Below are 17,598 nucleotides of genomic sequence, written 5' to 3' on the forward strand. Positions count from 1 at the left end.
GGCAAACTACCACACCTGAAAAATTCTACACTTTCTAAAACAAGTATCCAAGTATCCCATTTATTTGATAGGGAAGCTCCACGTCAATCTTTAATTGCTCCCAGACACTCAAAGAACTGAAAAGGAATAGAGAGAAATTCACTAATGTTACTTAAAGATTTTCAAAGCTAAAAATTTTAGCTTTGCTCTTAAACTGGAGATTTTCAAGAGCTACCAAATAACCTCCTATTTAGTAGATATAACTTTTATAGTTTGTAATATTTGCAATGCCAAAAATTAACTATTACTATTCTTAGAAGTTAAACTAACAATGCCAGAGATATAAGGTTAGAAAACAGTCTGTTCTCAAGGAGACTTCAATGTAGTAAGAATCATAAAATAAAACAAGCAGGAAAGCAATAATCTATCTGAATTCGTAGAAATCAGAAAAGACAAGACGCTGGGGATTTCCTTCAGTGCACAGTGCTTGCCCGCTACTTCTCTCCCCCTAAGGAAGAAAAATAACGCACAGTGTATGAAACGCTGTAATAGTGGGTTAAGAAAAAACATAAAAGAACACTGGACTAATTAGGGTACGGAAAACTTGGGAATGGGGCTTTAAGTGGACTCGGAAGAATGAGGAATCTCAGACTCAAAACAGAAAGAATTTGATGGAGTTACAGGGTGCACTGAGAAGGCTCTAAGTCAAAACAGACACTGAATGCTCATGAGTAGTGGGAATCTGAGCTGGAAAAACTAACTTACTTGGAAAATTAGGCCAAGTATTTTTAACTTTCCAGTGGTAGAAAAAAGAAAATGATTTTAAGAAGTAACTTTGGCAGTCTGTTCCAGATTCACCCTTTACAGTCAGAATTTTTTTTTTTTAATTATTTTTTTTAAGGGCTATATAGGTCAAGTTCAGGGCCTTATACATTCTTTTTTGGAGTGCTCGGCATTGAGCCTAGGTTTCATGTTTTCAAGGCAGGTGCTCCACCACTGAGCTACAGCTTCAGTATTTTCTTTTCTTTTTCTTTCTTTCTTTTTTTTTTTCTGGAGACAGGTTTTCTCTGTATAGCCCTGGCTGTCCTAGAACTCACTCTGTACACCAGGCTGGCCTCGAACTCAGAAATCCGCCTGCCTCTCCCAGAGTGCTGGGATCACAGGCATGCGCCACCACCACCAGGCACCATAGCTGTCTTTAGACATCAGATCTCTTTACGGATGGTTGTGAGCCACCATGTGGGTGGCTGAGATTTGAACTCATGACCTTTGGAAGAGCAGTCGGTGCTCTTACCTGCTGAGCCATCTCTCCAGCCCAGCTTCAGTATTTTCAATCCATCATATTTCTTTCTCTCCTCTTTTTTGGCTCATACTAATGTAAGTTAGCCACTGGTGTATTCCTGCAGGTCGAGAGCCTCCCCCAAGCCGACAACCTAAGCTGATTCCTAGCTAGCAACCCACAAGACAGACGAAGAGAGCCAATTCCCCCAAGTGGTCCTCGGTTAGCCACATGTATTGGGGCATGCACGTGCACACATGCTTGCATGCGCACACATGCATATATATATATATGCACAAAAGCAAATCATTGCAATAAAATATAAAATATATAAAATTTTGTCCTGCTTTGGTCTTCTGTTGCATAGGAAAATAACTGGTAAACGGACTTACCATAATAAATTTTCTGAGACATTAAAGTATGTAGACATATCTGGTCTTTCCTATCATTTATAGATGGTACTTTTAAAGGTTTTTGTTTACTTGTTTGGTGTTTTGTTTTGTTTTTAGTATTACATTTATTAGGGCTGGAGAGTTAGCTCAGTGGTTAGAGCATCTGTTAACCAGTTAACCTGTTTTGCACTGCTCTGCCAGGATTTAACCAGTTAACCTGTTTTGCACTGCTCTGCCAGGATTTAACCAGTTAACCTGTTTTGCACTGCTCTGCCAGGATTTAACCAGTTAACCTGTTTTGCACTGCTCTGCCAGGATTTAACCAGTTAACCTGTTTTGCACTGCTCTGCCAGGATTTAAATCCTTTTGTTTTTTGCTTCAAGGCTCACAAATGCTGGAATTAGAAGAATATAACACCATGCCTGGCTTAAATGTAGTTTTTAGTTGTAATTAGGATAGAGATTGTATTGGAAAGCCCGTTACTTGGGATGCTAAGGCAGGCAGATCTTTAACCAAAGAGTTTGAGACCAGCCTGGATAACACACTCCCCTATCTCACATAGGGGAGGATGGAGCTAGAGGTATGGCTCAGTAGTTAAAAGCATCTTGTTCTTCCAGAGGACCTGAGTTCTATCCATAGTACCCAGAACCTCCTGGAATTCCTGGAGCTGTCTCAGGGTTGTTGTGTCAGCTCACTATGGCCAAGGCAATGCATACGATAAAGCACTGAATTGAAGGCTTGCTTATAATTACAGAAGGCTAGTCCAGGATCATCATGGAGGGAATTGTAGAAGCAGATCCTTAGGCAGGAAGTAGCCAGCCAGATAGCCTGGTTTGGCTTTTGAAACTTCAAAGGCTACCCCCAGTAACACTCTTCCTCCAACAAGGCCTACCTCCTAATCCTTTCACAACCAGTGATCACACATTCAAATAGAGGAGCCTATGGAGGCCATTCTCCTCTGAACCACGGCAGGCACAAGGCCCGCTGTCAGCCTCTACAGGCACTGAACTCATGTGTACCCAATTACATATACACCGATAATTAAAACTGAATATCTCCCTTCCTTCCTTCCTGCCTGCCTTCCTTCCTTTCTATAGGAGAGGAAGAAAAGGAAGAAAGATGGAAACTGCATTTAAAATCTGCTTAGTCAGAAGAAAAAAAAAAAAACCCAGCTGGGGAGACAGCTCCGTCAGTAAAGTGCTAGCCATGCCACGCATAGGTTAGGACTGTGCTTGATCCCCAGAAGCTCTATGAAAGAAGCTTTGGGTGATGGCAGCACTGAATTTTTTTTTTTTTTTCCAAGACAGGGTTTCTCTGTGTAGCCCTGGCTGTCCTGGAACTCACTCTGTAGACCAGGCTGGCCTCAAACTCAGAAATCTGCCTGCCTCTGCCTCCCAGAGTGCTGGGATTACAGTTGTGCACCTCCGCCCGCCGCCGCCGCCGCCCGGCTTAGCACTAAATTTTTAACTCTAGCCCTGTGAAGGCAGAGACAAACAGGGATCTCAGCCTGAGTCTGAGTGTGAGGCCAGTTAGAGACCCTTTATCAAGAAAAATTAAGGCGCACGCCTGTAATCCCAGCACTCTGGGAGGCAGAGGCAGAGGCAGGCGGATTTCTGAGTTCGAGGCCAGCCTGGTCTACAGAGTGAGTTCCAGGACAGCCAGGGCTACACAGAGAAACCCTGTCTTGAAAACACCAAATCAAAAAAAAAAAAAAAAAAAAAAAAAGAAAGAAAAATCAAAGTAAAAAGTGCAACATTTGACATCCTCCACAAAAAAATACCCTCACACACAAACACAGCAACCTGTTTAAGTGTACTTGCATTATGTGGACACTAAGTCTAGTAAATGCTTGGGTTTACTCATATTCTTTTTGTGTGTTTGGGTGATTAATCTATTTGCATAACTAGTCACCTTTGTATGTTATACCAGATTTGAGAGATGCGGAAAAATGCATTCTAATTACTTTCCCTCTTAGCTCTTAACATTTTTTCTACCTCAATCAAAAAACAACAAAACCAAAAATAATAACAAAAAAACCCCAACAAAATAGCAAGGCGTACTGGAGCACATCTGTAATTCCAGTCCTAGGGAGGTAAAGTCAAGAGGTCAGCCTGGGAGATAGAGATTATACCTCAAAACAACAGAAAACCCTAAACAAAAACTTAGTAACAATACCTTATTGTTTTAGTATACCAATACACATAACAAATATCCAGTGGTTTGAATAACAAGGAATTATAATAGAGGTTAAAAAATTATCTATTCATTTTTTTAGAAGGCTACAGAATCTTACCATGTAGCCTTCACTGGCCTGGAATCTGCTACATAGACCAGGCTGGCTTTGAAATGACAGAGATCCATCCACTTGCCTTTGTCCCCCAATGCAGGCATTAAAGTCACACATTATTATGCTAGTGACTATACAATCTTTACTACTTCTATTTCTTTTTTTTTTTTTTTCTTTTTGGTTTTTTTGGATTTGGTTTTTTCGAGACAGGGTTTCTCTGTGTAGCCCTGGCTGTCCTGGAACTCACTCTGTAGACCAGGCTGGCCTTGAACTCAGAAATCCGCCTGCCTCTGCCTCCTAGAGTGCTGGGATTACAGGCGTGTGCCACCACCGCCCGGCCTCTATTTCTTTTTTAAGGACTAAAGTGTCTAATTTATTGTGTTCTATATGGTTTACAGCTTTGAAAAATCAATACTCAATGATTAAGATCTGTAAAAGACAAAAAAAAAATGTCAACCAACCACTTACACTAGCTAAGACAGAAAGTTGGGAAGTATGTAGAAGACATCATTCTTGTGATTTTTTGTTTGTTTGTTTGTTTGTTTTTAAAGAAGAGGTTTTCCTCTACAGCCCTGGCTGGCCTGGACTTCATTAAGTAGATCAGGCTGGTTTCAAATTTGCAGTAATCTCTTTCCCAAGTGCTAGAATTATAGATCTGTACCACCACATCTAGCCTCTAGAACTCTGTAGTACAATGTTGTATGACTTAGGAAGCAAATAAAGAAAAAAATAGGAAGCAAATAAGAAAAAAATACAGAGCTGCAGAGATGGCTTAGGGTAAGAGCACTGGCTGCTCTTCCAGAGAATCTGGGTTTAATTTCTAGGACTTACATGGCAGCTTATGACTGTTAACTCATAACAGGTTCCAGGGGATCTGATACCATCATATAGACATATAGACATGCACACAAGCAAAACACCAATGCACATAAAAAAGCAATAAGTTATATATATACCCAAACATACACACACACAAAGATAATATTCATACAAAAGAATACACAGTAGGGCTGGAGAGATGGCTCAGCGGTTAAGAGCACTGACTGCTCATCCGAAGGTCCTGAGTTCAATTCCCAGCAACCACATGGTGGCTCACAACCATCTGTACAGCTACAGTGTACTCATATACATAAAATAAATAAATCTTAAAAAAAAAGAACACACAGTAATGTGTAAGCTTACGTTTTTTATATTTGTTTAGATATTATATAAGCTAACAGTATACATAAATACATACACACACACACATACACACACACACTCCCTACCTACCCCAAATGAAATTACTTTTAAAGCAGGTTCTAAATGGCCCAAAGGTATAATGTTCAGGAGTTGATTTTACTCTCAGGTTTACAGGTATAGCTCTATAATCAGGAAAAAGTTCTACATTTAAGAAAAGGGAGTTAATTTTATGTGTAGGAGTACTTTGCCTACATGTACATATATAGAACACATGTGTGCCTAGTGTCTGCAGAGGTCAGGAGAGGACACTGGATCCCCTGGAACTGGAGTTATAGATGGTTGTGCACTGGGAATCAAACTAGGTTTTCAGTAAGAACAGTAAGTGCTCTAACTGCTGAGCCATGTTCCACCCTCACACTGTTAGTTTTTTCTTTCTACGTCTTAAATTTAATTTTAGTGGGCTCCCAAGCAAGATTAAGAAACATTTAATATATATCAAATCCAGTATTTAATAGGGCCACTGTTGTTTCTCCTCCATCTTTCTTTCTTATTCACTTATTCAGTAACAAGTTCTTCAACCAACACAGCAACTCTAAGTTCAAAACTACATACCTGGGAGCTAAGTTGCTTAGGCTCATCCATTCTCCCAGGAGACTCACTTCTGGCTCTGTGTCTTTCTGTCATGGAAACAACACTGCCGGAGGGACTAAATCTGTTGGAAAAGGAGCATAAAGGGGACCAATAGACAAGTAGTGTCAAAGAACTTGAACACTGTTTCTACTCTACCTTATCACTGAGGAATAAAACTAAATCAAACAGAAATATTTTCAAAGTGACAAAGCAAGTAGGTCATATAGAAGATGAAACTTTCTACTCTAGTAAGTACTGAAAAGTCTGTAGTTCTGTTTTGCTTTTATGAGCTATGGTCTTGCTAGGAAGCCTTGGGTGGCCTGGCATCACTGCACAGGCTAGGCTCCAGGGCCACATGTCCCTCAACTCATAGCAATCTTTCTGGTTCAACCTCCCAAGTGCTAAGATCCCAAGCATGTTCCATGATGCCTGGAAATTCTGGCTCTTTTATGTGACTACTGGGGTTTGGGCTGTTCTTTCTCTTACAGTAATTTGTTCATAGTTCATATAGGTTAAAGCTCTTTTCCTATTTAAGATATATATTCTAACATAGTTCTAATGCAGGAGAACAACAGCTACCAATACTGGGGATGAATGTATTCTGTGCCAAAGAATATTTAGTCTATCAAGGTCACATGATGGAAAATATTCAAATGAAGACCACCTAAGTGGCTAAAAAAATCCTAAATGTCTACATTAGCTATATACTAAAGAAATAAGTTAGTTGGTTTTAATTGCTCCCAAGATCAATTTTATTTACTTATTTATGAGAGGCATGTGTGTAGAGGACAGATGATAATTTACTGGAGTCCATTCTTTCCTTCTACCATGTGCGCACCAGTGGGTGAACCCAGATGGTCAGGCTTGACTCTAAGTGCCTTTACCCATTTCAATCTATTTTAAGCAGGGAAAAGAACAAGCCAGCCTATAGTCTTAGTGCTTGGTAGTCTGAGGCAGGAACAATGCTTAAAAGAGTTTGAGGTTAGCCTAGACTACATAGTAAACTATAGGTCATCCTGAATTACCTTGTACCCCCAAACAAACTAAAAACCAAACAAGAGATGGGCGGTGATGGCATACCCATTTAATCCTAGCACTCAGGAGGCAGAGGCAATTAGATCTCTGTGAGTTGAGTTTCAGGCCAGCTTGTTCCAGAACAGGTCAGGCCATACAAAGAAACCTTATCTTGAAAAACAAAAACACCCCTCCCCCCCAAACAGAACAACAACAAAAAAGTACAAATATGGTGACTCATGCTAGTAATCCCAGCACTTAGGAGGCTGAGGCAGGAGGACTGCCCTGAATTCTAGAATGGCCTGAGCTACAGAAATCTTCTCTTGGGCTGGTGAGATGGCTCACTGGTTAAGAGCACTGACTGCTCTTCCGAAGGTCCTGTGTTCAAATCCCAGCATCCACAAGGTGGCTCACAACCATCTGTAACAAGATCTGACCACACCCTCTTCTGGTGTGTTTGAAGGCAGCTACAGTGTATGTATGTGTGTGTGTGTGTGTGTGTGTGTGTGTGTATATAAATAACCTCACAATAATAAGAAAGAATACAAAATATTACCAATCTAAACTAGTAACATTTTTCTTTTAATTGACTAGATGAAAGCCAAGTGCTATTTCCATTAAAAGGAACTCTTCTAACTGACTCAGTACAGTGAAAACCATAGGCCAAAGCAGCACTGGTAAGGACACTCTCAGGCCTGGAGTAGCAGCAGCTTCAAAGGAAACATCACTAGGTGACACTTGAAAAACATTCAAAAAGCCTTTCTCTGGAATTACTGTAGTTTGATTACTCTAATTTGAAAAAGAAAATTATTGATGGTACCAAACTTTCTCTGTAGGTAAGGGCAAAGAGAAATACAAGGTGCTATAAGGAAAGTCAAACTCCCCAAGGTTACCTACCTGTGTGAGACACAGCAATGTTACCAGACCTCTGACAATCAGCTCCCTGCCTAATGCAGAGCCCTGGCAATTACTGATCCTAGAGTGGCTGCCGGTGCTATTCTGATTCACTGAAGTGGCTAATTTTACCATAGTTCTCATAACATTGTCAATATTTCAGTTCCCGGTTACCATAGTTCTCATAACATTGTCAATATTTCAGTTCCCGGAGCCTCCTGCATTGAAAATAATGCAAGTCTTTTGACATACTTCCAGTCTCCCAAAGTAAGTTGAATATCAGGTAAGAAAGATGCTCTCTGTAACAGAGGGATCATTTAATGATGTCTGTACAATAGCTTTAAAAGAGGAAACAAAACTTACCTGTCAACTTCACTGCTGGTTGGCCGAGCTACCTTGGCTCCTGAAGACCCTAGAGTGTAACTTTCCTGTCCTATAGAGCCATGGCCTGTGGTGTCAATCACCATGGCTGTGACTTCCTCTGCACTACTCCCATCTTCTCCAGAAGGCTGATTCTCTGGCCCAAGCCACTCTTCCAGATTTTCAGTTTTTATGTGCACTGCTCCAAGAACCCTAACTTCGTCACCACTCCGGGCCCCCTGGTCTGCGATTCCTGTTTCCACATACCACTGTCCTGCTCTGTTGATTCGAAGAATGGGCTCCCGGCCCTCTACATCAGAACTCTGTTCAATTATCTGAGGACTGGTGGACTCCTCAGGGGGACTGAGCTCTCGGATATCCAGCACGGCACTGACCTGTCCTCTCCAGTTTCCCTTTGAGGCATTATGCCGTGGACTAAGTGAGCGGTTTAGATTAGGTGTAACCCTGTGAGACTCTGGAGGTCTCTCTTGATGCTTTGTCCTTGTTTGACTTAATTCTGCTTCAACCTCAGCCACGTTAATTTTGAAGTGAATGCCCTCTAAGATCTGTGTACATTTGTCTATAATATGCTGCATCTGTAGAAAACTAGCAGCTGTTAGGTAGCTGATGATATCTGCTAGTTGCAGGCATATCCGCCCTGTGTAACAGAAAGAAAGAAGTTGTTCAAAAACAGTAGGGTTCTTGATGACAGAAATGGACACAGTACTCATTTCATTCAAGGACATGTGATCCCGGAAATAAGGGGAGCTGGCAGCCAGTACTACTTTGTGAGCCCGAAAAGCTTGCCCTTGTACATTGACCACAATATCACAGAGACGGCCTTGCATTCGTAGCTGGTTGAGATGGCTCAGAACAGAGTTGCTGAAGTCAGGGATCTCCAATTGTATGTTCCCACTTTTCTCCATGGTCATGCCTGAAATACAGGCAGACATCAACCCTGCTGAAAGAGCAAACCAGAGTCTTAGTACTAGTTTGACTCCCTTTGTGCTTTCTAGTTCAAACATCAAATTTAAAATCTTTCCACAAGTGCCAGGTACACATATGTAATTTTAGTGCTTGGGACACCAAGGCAGGAGAATCATGAGTATGGGCTACATAAGTGAAATATTGTCTCAGGAAGAAAAAAAGAATTTTCCATATACAAAGAGATATCTTCCTTATGTTTGGATGTAGAAACAATTGTCAGCAGATGTTTTTGTAGTAACAAGGCTGGCCTCAAACTCCTGATCCTATCTTTTAAGTGCTAGGATTACTTCTGTAAGCTGCTAAGCCTGGTACAAGGTGTTTTAGATTTCACAGTAAAATTAACACACAATTAACACACAAAAAAGTGACTGCTAGACTGCAAAAAATTCAAGCTGTGCCCATACTTTATTAATAAGCTATATAACATAAAGATAGGAGCATCAAACACACGCAGGTTGACTATAAAGTGACTAATATCCTACATAATGGCCACTATCATCGCTTTTTCCCCTGAGAAAGTGTCTCTCTATGTAGCTCTGGATGCCCTATAACTTATTCTGTAGACCAGGCTAGCCTGGAACTCAGAGACCTACCTGCCTCTGCCTCCAGGAAGGCTAGAATTAAGCCACCACACCAGGTATTTGTTTGAGACAGGGTCTACGTAGCTCAGGCTATTCCTAGAACTCATTACATAGACCATCTGGTTTTTAACTCAAAGAGATCTGACTGCTTCTGCTGAGATTAAAGACTGCTGATGTTAGAGGTGTTTGACTCCCGTGCCAGACTAGGCCCATACTTTTAAGCTTACCAGTTTGAGGTTCCACTTTTTGAACATGGGACTCTGAGGTGAACTGTATAGGTTAGGAAACATTCCACAGCCCTGTGAACATTCAATTAACGTGCAGAGAACTTGGGGCCTAGTTTTCAGAGTTAAGCAAAAACTAAGAAAATCTTTTTCTCCCCAACAAACTCGAACTTGAGGATTCCAAAGTGGTGATGCTACTTTGATTGGGAAAGTTAGTTCACCACAGCTGACAAAAATAAAGCCTGAGATTTCACACTAAAAAAGACTGCAACTGCATCAAATAGTCTTAATTAGTTGAGGGTAGTTCGAATATACCACAAGGACTTACGGATTTAGGCTCACCGTGCATCCAGTTTCTCTCTAAATTTATGAGACTACACAGCACACCAGGAAGTTGTCCTGACATGCTCACATTATCACCTCGCATTTACAACACACTTATTGAGTAAACAGGGAAGTGCAAACGCGGCTTTCAAGAAGCAACTTTAACCAATCTGACCTTTTTCCAAAGCGTTATTGTTTGTTTTGAAACTTTTAATCCATTAAGAGCCTCTGTCGATGCCATCACGAATTCAGATGTTTATTTTGGAGCCTACACCAGCAATTCCTCAGTGAGGAAGAAGCCCCTGGAGTAAAGTCTTTCTCTAGCGTCGGCACAGAAGGGGCGAGAGCTGTAAAAGGGAGAATCGGGAACGCTTGGGGTTGGCCAGTCAGGTACTGGAGCAGCCTCCATTAGTGTCAGGAAGCATGGGAAAAGGGGACCTGGCTAAGCGAGAGGGTGGCCCAGACGCCGGGAAGCTAGAGAGGTGCAGAACCCGCAGCAGGGGAGTTGCCGGCGCTCAGGTGAGGCGCGGGAGGGGGAAGGGGGCGGCGCCCCGGGACTCGGTGGAGGGCGGCTGCGGGGGTGGGGGTGTGTCTGGGTGTGTCCCCGCCGCTCGGGGTCCTGAGGGAGGGGCTCACGAAGGGGGCGGGCCCGCGAGCTCTGCAGCCCGGAGCCAAAGGGGTGCAAGGTCGCCGAGTGCTTGGAGGGGAGGTGGAGCGGCGACTGAGCGCCCCAGGAGCTGGCTGCAACCGAGACGCGGCCAAGGAGCGTCTGGTATGGGCTGATGGGGCGGGGGTGCGGGGCCCGAGCCCAGTCAAGGAGCAGCACCTACCTCCGGGGGTGGAAATGGGCCGGAATGGGCCGGAACACCGTCCCGGAAGTGAAACCCCCCGCCCCATCCTCCGGAGCGGGCGACGTGCCGGAAGGAAATCAGTCACCCTCACACCGCCCCTCCCCCAGCGCGTTCCTTGCAGGAGCCCCCTCCCCTCAGCCTTGACTCCTCTGGGAGGCAGAGGGCGGGCCTGTGCCCGTGGCAGCTCCGCCCTCCAGGCCTTCTAAGGCGTGGCCAGCGAAGAAAACATGAGGGCGTGAAGGAGGTGGAGCTTCAGGCGGAGTCTGAGGGCGTATGGGGGCGGGGTTTAAATGGACGCAGCCGGACGGCCCTGCGTCATGACGTCACGAAGAGTTTATATACTCGACTCAGCCGCCATATCGGTCTTTCGGAGCTATGCGGCGAAGCTGAGTAGGTAAGAGTTCTTCTGAGCGTGTTGTTCCAGGCCTTGTGGGCTGAGACACAATAGGCTGGCGGAGTTCGGGGGCCAGCAGGTGAACTTGGTTTAAGGCACAAACTGGAGGCTTTGGGAGATTAGCTCTGCGTGAAATTGTGACATAAAATGGTATTGGGTTTTAATATGAAACCCTCCAAAGACGACTCAGCACGCATGTTCTTGCTATGATGAAGGCTATGTTGGTAGGGACAACTGAGCTTGTTGATGAATACCAACGGTTCTGATGGCAGAACATGCTGAGTCAGCTCGAGCTGTCTTTTTGCACTTAAGTGCTATTGTTTTTCGGTGCGCATTAGCGCTATGGTTGAAAGCAAAGGCCTGCTGTGAGTTTCGAGATCACCGTTGGGTTTGAAGGCATAAGCTAAGCTGTGTTACTAAAAAGGCCTTCGTAGAAACTAAAAGGGAAGATTCTTGCAGAGGACTTGGCGTAGGGACTTAATTGTAAATGCTGGACATGGTGCATCTCACCGTGCCTATGTAAATACAGTTCATATAAGACCCTCTCTTTTGTGGGAATAAATATACTAGTAAAAACGAGTTAAAATAGCATCTTTCTTAGGGATGGCGCTGTGGATCGCTGTGATGGGGCATCTGGTGGAATCTCAAGACCAGGTAAGCCAGTGGGGGTGTCTCAGAAATAACAATGAACATAAAGCCCATGATGGTATGAGAGTAGTGGACAGAAGGGATTTCTGAAAAACACTGTTCTGAGGCTTTAATTCAGGAACCGGAAAGGGTAAATTCGGTAAAGAAGGGGACTGACTGCTCGCATCTCTTTGTTTCTAGTTCTGTGGCAAAAATGGATGAAGACTGAGGTGAGTATAGAAACGGTCCTAATGAGACGTTAGGTTGAAAGGGCAGTGCCACAATGATGACATCATATTTGCTACTCTTGACAGTCTGAATGACGATAGCTTTTAAACCACCATAACTATAACTGAGGCACAAAAAATTATGATTTGTGGCTTACTTAAACAGAGTAAGCAGTGTTTACATAAGGACTTCTTTCCCAGGACTCAATGAGGAAGCTGGATAACCGATGAGAGGAATGTAAGCAGCTTTTTTTCTATGCATGTGGTCCCAATACAAGGAATACCCAAGGGCAAATGAGAATTGAAGGTCCCTCAACCCACATTTAGCATGAAAGCAATTATAGAGCTCAGAATGGGTGGGAGATCTGAAGCCAGACGGGTCATGTTTCTATTCTCTGTTAGTGATCTCACACAGGCCTTAGCTGTGCCATGGTTGTGATTTTTAAGCCTGATTTGGTGGAATCAGTTAAGTGCTGACTCATCCATGTAAGAGGGCAGATATAACTCCTCTCTTTGATATTATAGGTGCTAAAATGGAAAACCAGAAAATGAAATGGTAAGTGAAAGAAACTACAGGAATTGTACAAGCTAAACAGGCCAAACAAACGGCATTGTTGCACTCTGCAAAGTATTCTGGCCATGTGTGCGGTCAGTCTCCTGGTCATATTGTGAACAAAGCCTGCATGATGACAAGCAAATGCTGAGTAATGTGAAGATCTTTTAACTATTAGCTCTATCTGATATTGGGCTTGTTTAGCATGTTTTGTGCTGCAAACTCTTCTTTTGACGGCACTAAAAATCTCATTTTTTTTAGGTGGAGTTTGAGGCTGAATAGACAGTATTAAAACGTAAGTGGACTATATGTATAGTTCAATACAAAGTGACACTCCAAAGAGATTTTAAATCTGCCAAAACTTCAGCATGCATTGTCCTTAATGTGTGTTTAGATGTGTTTTGGACAACACTCAGGGTTTTTGTAATGATGTTAATCAAATGTCTGAGCTGAAAAATAATTTGTAGACAATTTTTAACACTGAAGAACCCTGTGGCAGGCAATTAGGAATAGTTGAATGTTGCTTAGCTTATTTTTGAAAGAGGGTTTTTTTTTTAATTCTAGCTACTGTGGTTGCATGTTTACATTTGGATGGCTTGCTTGGGTAAGAAGCCAGTGGGGCCTTGAATTCCACAAGATTCTGTCCAGTAGAGCCACTTGGGAGTATTTTCTGCCTAACACTTAGAATATGGACATGCACGTGTTACTATCAGTACTAAGAGGTGCCTTAAACTTTTTTTCAGGTACAGATGATACTTGGAGAAAAGGTAAGCAAATATGGTAAACATGGTATTATATGAATAAGGTACTGTTAGTGATGACCTATAAAGTTAAACAGATGGGAATCTCTCTGAATAAGATTGAAGATTGATTCTTAAGCTGAAACAGTATTAAAGAACATCTGTAAATGTACTTTATAGATAAATGATTCTAAACAGCATAATTTCTGCAGGTATCACACAAGGGTCCCCTTAACTGAAGGCATTGTGCAAGATTAACAAAATGGTAAGTCTTTGAAATGTGTATGTGTTAAAGGTACTATGACTTCCAAACAGGCCGATACTATGATGATAACATAGTTCAGCAGACTTATCTCTGATGAACAAATCATGTCTTTCGCTCCTATCTGATGTATCTGGCTGAGTTTTACATGAATTATGTATTAGCGTCCTAGTGGTTATGAGAACAAAGTTTATTGCTAAGATTTCATGTGCTTTGCTACTTAGCCCCAGTAGTACAATTTTATTGTGAAAATTTCTCAGGTCTCTTGGCAAGAGAATTGTGAACCCGTGGAGACTAGTGAAGACTTGAGGAATAGTGTAAAATGTAATGAAGATAAGTAAGCAGAACTAATGCGTTTTTTCTTAATTTTCAGGTTCTTCATTCTGAATTTCAAGGTAAGCCACCTTGTTTTTGTACAGATTGTAATATGGCTTGTAACCAGTGATGTGGTGATTCTGCCAAATGATACAAAGTGATATCACCATTTAAACCGTTCCATTTTCTTGCTGAGGTTACTATATAGTAACATGCAACCTGTAACTATTCTAAGCTAGATGAGTAAGTTTTTGTTTTTTTCTTAGGGCTACTGTGACAAGCAGCCACATGGGATGAGTTGACTGCACCTTTCTATCTCAGGTGAGAACTGAAAATGCTTAACCATGAACCTATTCCAGAATACATGATGATCTTACCCCAACTTGAACTCTCTCACTGATTACTTGATGACAGTAAAAGATCTGATATTCTGTGTTGTTCTAACAGTTACCACTTAAAATTGTAGAAATTTGCCTAACAGCTATCTCTGTCTGTTGTAGGTGCTGGGATGGAGGCTTGAATAGATGTGTCAGATTCATTGTATTGGCAAGAATTTTACTATTAAAGTGCATTACGTAACATCTGAAGTGTGAAGTGTGAATTTTGTTCTGCTGAGCATTTTGTGGGGAGTTCATTCATATCAAACATTGGCTTAAATCTAAATGTTTGCCCAATGATTTGTACTTTGCTTTTTCAATCACAGTTTTTGTTTGACATTTACATTAAGAGTTCACCAGAATTGGACAGGAGTAGGTATTTCACTTTTGGCAGGTAGTGCTGTCTGCTGAGTTTAACAGCCTGGATGTCTAACCAGTTATGCAGTCTGAAGTATTAGGTATATCCACCCTTTATAAAAAGGTCTGAGGATGGCATGGAGGAAGGTGCACTGTGCAGGAAAATTTGAAGTATAAACCTGGAAGGCACTGTACTCATGCCCTCTTCTAGACCAATGTGTTTAACTTTGAAACGTTCTGGCATTCACCAAGGGCTTAGGGATGTTAATCTATGGTCTGTTGGGTTCAGTTCCTGAGACTGAGAAGCTACATCCTCAAGACAGTTTGGGATGCAAGTTGGGTGTGGTGGCCCCAAAGGGAGTTGGGGCTACATCCTTTGAAGTGTAGATATGTTCTCCCTGGGAATGGGGACAATTTCCAAGTTCATGGAATGCCTACAGCTGTATGAGATATATACCACTAGGTAAGAGGATGTGGTGAACCAGGGTTTTTCACTTGCTAATCTTGGCCCATCCTTAAAAGATTTTATGGTGTGATAAGGCATGTGTGTAGAGGTGAGGATGACTTTGACCCTGTGGAACCCAGCTATCTAGTCATTTGGAAGCAGGGTCTCATTGCCTTGGTTGGTGTGGGATTTCCATGTAGACCTGGTCTCCTGCCTCCAAGTGCTATGGACAAAGGTATGTGCTTACCAGGGCCAGCTGGGAGTTATTGGTCCTTATTTTTAAGATCCATTGTCCCTTAATTTCCAGGACAATCAAACTAAGGCAGGATTTCAGTGTCGCTCTATTGTGGAGCTCCATCTAAAGACCATCCTGGCTCAGATCTACCTCAAACAACCAAGTAGGAGTCATCTGTCTCCTTTACTCCTTCCACTTAGGACACCTTGAGCATTCCCCCAATAGGCCTTGTGTATGGGCATGATGGTGATTGAACTACTGAGCTACAGACATTCCATACAAGTGTTCTTCCAGTGAGCTATTGTGCTAGTTCAGTAAAAATGGCCCCATAGCTGCCTCAGTGAGAGGATGTGCCTAGTCTTGCAGTGACTGTTAGGTGGGGTGTAGAGGTCTGAGGATACTCAGGGAGTGCTTTCAGAAGGGGGTAGGTGTGAGGGAGGGAGTACTGATGAACTCATAATTAGCGAGCTGCAAATTAGGCTTGTTACTGGGGTGAGCTTTAAGATTTCAAGAGCCCATGCCAGGGTAATGCCTTCCTTTAATCCCAGCACTTGGTAGGCTGAGGAAAAGTTGAGGCCAGCTTGCTGTATAGGAGAGTTTCAGGACATTCAGGCTACACAAACTGGTTCTTGAAAAGCTATAAACAAGCTTCTGAGCTACAGAGAAACCTTGTCTTGAAAAAATACAAACAAGCTCATGCTTGAAAATCCATGAGCAAATAAGCCTGTGCCAGACCTAGTCTTCCTGCAGCTCAGCTCAGCTAGACCTCTGAGCTACTGCAATACCACATTTGTTTGCAGCCATAGCTGAAACCAGCACCAATTAAATGCTTTTCTAAAGGTTGCTTTGGTTGTGTCTCCTCACAGCAATAGAACAGTGACTAAGGCAGCTGTATTTCCAACCCTGTTTTATAGTATTTTAAATCACCTATATCCCACACAAATGTAATCTCGGATTCTGGCAACAAGAGTCCTGTGAGATAGCCAGGACAAGTGTCATTCAAGTTATATAAGCAGCTGGGGCAGCTAAGAGACATAACTTGCTCAAGATACAACAGTAGAATTCTGTTACAATTATTTTTGATTCTACTATGCTACTTAGAACATTATGTTGATAGCTGAAAGGTTACCACAAAGCTCAAATTTATATGGTTGTAATGAGGCTAGAAGAACCTAAACTGGTCAGTCTACGGAGGCAATCATTTTCTTGTATTACTTCATATCCTCAGTCCTAAATAACAGAGTATAGAAACATGCTTGGAAAACAGAAGACTCTAGAGACTCCAATAAAGAGATTTTTGTTTGTTTCATTTTACAATTCTCCAATTAACTTCCACAGAATTTTCAACCACAGAAAGTCCTAATGGCACATATGACCAAATCACAATTGTGAAGCTTCTGTTCCTTGATAATGATTGCTTCTACCCAGACACTTGATTCTAAAATCTGTGGCAGGTCTGGATCTTATTTTAGGTTTGGTGAAGCAGAAAAGGCAAAAGTTAAGAGCTCAAGTGTTTGGAAGGTGTGGCAGATACACTCTCCTCTTCTGAGTCTGTTGGCCATAAGACGTGGATATGGTAAGGCTTCAGCTCTTCTGCAGACACACTGTCTGGAGCATTGCTCATAAGGTCGTGTCCTCGATAGGATTTAGGGAAGGCTATGACATCTCTGATGCTGGGTGCTCCTGTGACAAGACATACCAGTCTGTCTAACCCTGTGATGTAAAATACAAAGTGAACATGATGAGAAATATAGAGCTAGTTAGCTCTGAAAATAATTTTTTTGTGTTTGCTGGAGGTTGTCAAGACTGTTTCTCTATGTAGTTCTGGGTGTCCTGGAACTCTAGACTGGGTTGGCCTTGAACTCAGATCTGCTTGTCTCTGCCTCCTGAGTCCTGGGACTAAAGGCCTGTACCACTACCATTACTTTTAAAACTAAAAAACAAAACCCCTGTAGCTCTGGCTGGCCTAGAACTTTGAGAGATATGCCTGAAAGCTAGGATTAAAGACATGCACCACCACTACTGGCCTTTAAAAGATGTAGAAAAAAAAGATTCTTTTTTACCTTGTATTCATGCATTCTA

The 17,598-nt window shown here is 42.3% G+C and overlaps 2 protein-coding genes, 1 long non-coding RNA gene and 9 other non-coding genes across 22 annotated transcripts in view; 10 read left to right on the forward strand and 2 right to left on the reverse strand.

The window, feature by feature from the left end:
* Zbtb37 (zinc finger and BTB domain containing 37) overlaps window positions 1-11,114 on the reverse strand; it is a 31,689-nt gene extending 20,575 nt beyond the window's left edge. For 2 of the 5 annotated variants that reach the window (XR_007980589.1, XM_052201309.1), the window contains exons 1-3: window positions 10,964-11,114; window positions 8,021-8,978; window positions 5,732-5,831 (exon numbers count right to left, since the gene is read on the reverse strand). Coding sequence is in view for 4 of the 5 variants with exons in the window: in XM_052201309.1 (XP_052057269.1) it covers window positions 5,732-5,831; window positions 8,021-8,978; window positions 10,964-11,030 (1,125 nt within the window). In the remaining variant the exon portion in view is untranslated. Of the gene's footprint in view, window positions 1-5,731; window positions 5,832-8,020; window positions 8,979-10,308; window positions 10,662-10,963 lie in introns of those variants that run through there. The other 3 variants (XM_052201311.1, XM_052201310.1, XM_052201312.1) reach the window with 3 other exon arrangements.
* A 45-nt stretch (window positions 11,115-11,159) lies between these two features.
* On the forward strand, window positions 11,160-14,683 carry LOC127697919 (uncharacterized). 5 transcript variants are annotated; one of them, XR_007980594.1, is made up of 11 exons: window positions 11,261-11,378; window positions 11,980-12,032; window positions 12,207-12,235; window positions 12,434-12,470; window positions 12,758-12,788; window positions 13,047-13,080; window positions 13,529-13,552; window positions 13,738-13,790; window positions 14,161-14,182; window positions 14,369-14,423; window positions 14,603-14,683. It is a non-coding gene; the product is annotated as an uncharacterized LOC127697919 (long non-coding RNA). The 5 variants fall into 5 exon arrangements; XR_007980592.1 differs by having other exon boundaries at window positions 11,160-11,378; window positions 14,161-14,423; XR_007980591.1 differs by adding an exon at window positions 13,350-13,389 and having other exon boundaries at window positions 14,161-14,683.
* LOC127697939 (small nucleolar RNA SNORD74) lies at window positions 11,576-11,653 on the forward strand. Its single transcript, XR_007980607.1, has one exon. It is a non-coding gene; the product is annotated as a small nucleolar RNA SNORD74 (small nucleolar RNA).
* Window positions 12,074-12,135, forward strand: LOC127697986 (small nucleolar RNA SNORD75). The gene has a single exon (XR_007980641.1). It is a non-coding gene; the product is annotated as a small nucleolar RNA SNORD75 (small nucleolar RNA).
* On the forward strand, window positions 12,282-12,365 carry LOC127697933 (small nucleolar RNA SNORD24). The gene has a single exon (XR_007980602.1). It is a non-coding gene; the product is annotated as a small nucleolar RNA SNORD24 (small nucleolar RNA).
* On the forward strand, window positions 12,911-12,976 carry LOC127697940 (small nucleolar RNA SNORD44). Its single transcript, XR_007980608.1, has one exon. It is a non-coding gene; the product is annotated as a small nucleolar RNA SNORD44 (small nucleolar RNA).
* On the forward strand, window positions 13,207-13,273 carry LOC127697985 (small nucleolar RNA SNORD78). The gene has a single exon (XR_007980640.1). It is a non-coding gene; the product is annotated as a small nucleolar RNA SNORD78 (small nucleolar RNA).
* On the forward strand, window positions 13,592-13,675 carry LOC127697936 (small nucleolar RNA SNORD79). Its single transcript, XR_007980604.1, has one exon. It is a non-coding gene; the product is annotated as a small nucleolar RNA SNORD79 (small nucleolar RNA).
* On the forward strand, window positions 13,842-13,923 carry LOC127697941 (small nucleolar RNA snR60/Z15/Z230/Z193/J17). Its single transcript, XR_007980609.1, has one exon. It is a non-coding gene; the product is annotated as a small nucleolar RNA snR60/Z15/Z230/Z193/J17 (small nucleolar RNA).
* LOC127697938 (small nucleolar RNA SNORD47) lies at window positions 14,224-14,301 on the forward strand. The gene has a single exon (XR_007980606.1). It is a non-coding gene; the product is annotated as a small nucleolar RNA SNORD47 (small nucleolar RNA).
* LOC127697935 (small nucleolar RNA SNORD81) lies at window positions 14,459-14,535 on the forward strand. The gene has a single exon (XR_007980603.1). It is a non-coding gene; the product is annotated as a small nucleolar RNA SNORD81 (small nucleolar RNA).
* Window positions 14,684-16,802: 2,119 nt separating the features above from the next.
* Dars2 (aspartyl-tRNA synthetase 2, mitochondrial) overlaps window positions 16,803-17,598 on the reverse strand; it is a 29,731-nt gene continuing 28,935 nt past the window's right edge. For all 3 annotated transcript variants that reach the window (XM_052201315.1, XM_052201316.1, XM_052201314.1), the window contains one exon: window positions 16,803-17,229. In XM_052201315.1, coding sequence (XP_052057275.1) covers window positions 17,015-17,229 — 215 coding nt within the window. In that variant the 3' untranslated portion in view covers window positions 16,803-17,014. The remainder of the gene's footprint in view (window positions 17,230-17,598) is intronic.

Source organism: Apodemus sylvaticus, chromosome 12, assembly GCF_947179515.1.
Source record: "Apodemus sylvaticus chromosome 12, mApoSyl1.1, whole genome shotgun sequence".
NCBI classification, from domain to species: domain Eukaryota; kingdom Metazoa; phylum Chordata; class Mammalia; order Rodentia; family Muridae; genus Apodemus; species Apodemus sylvaticus.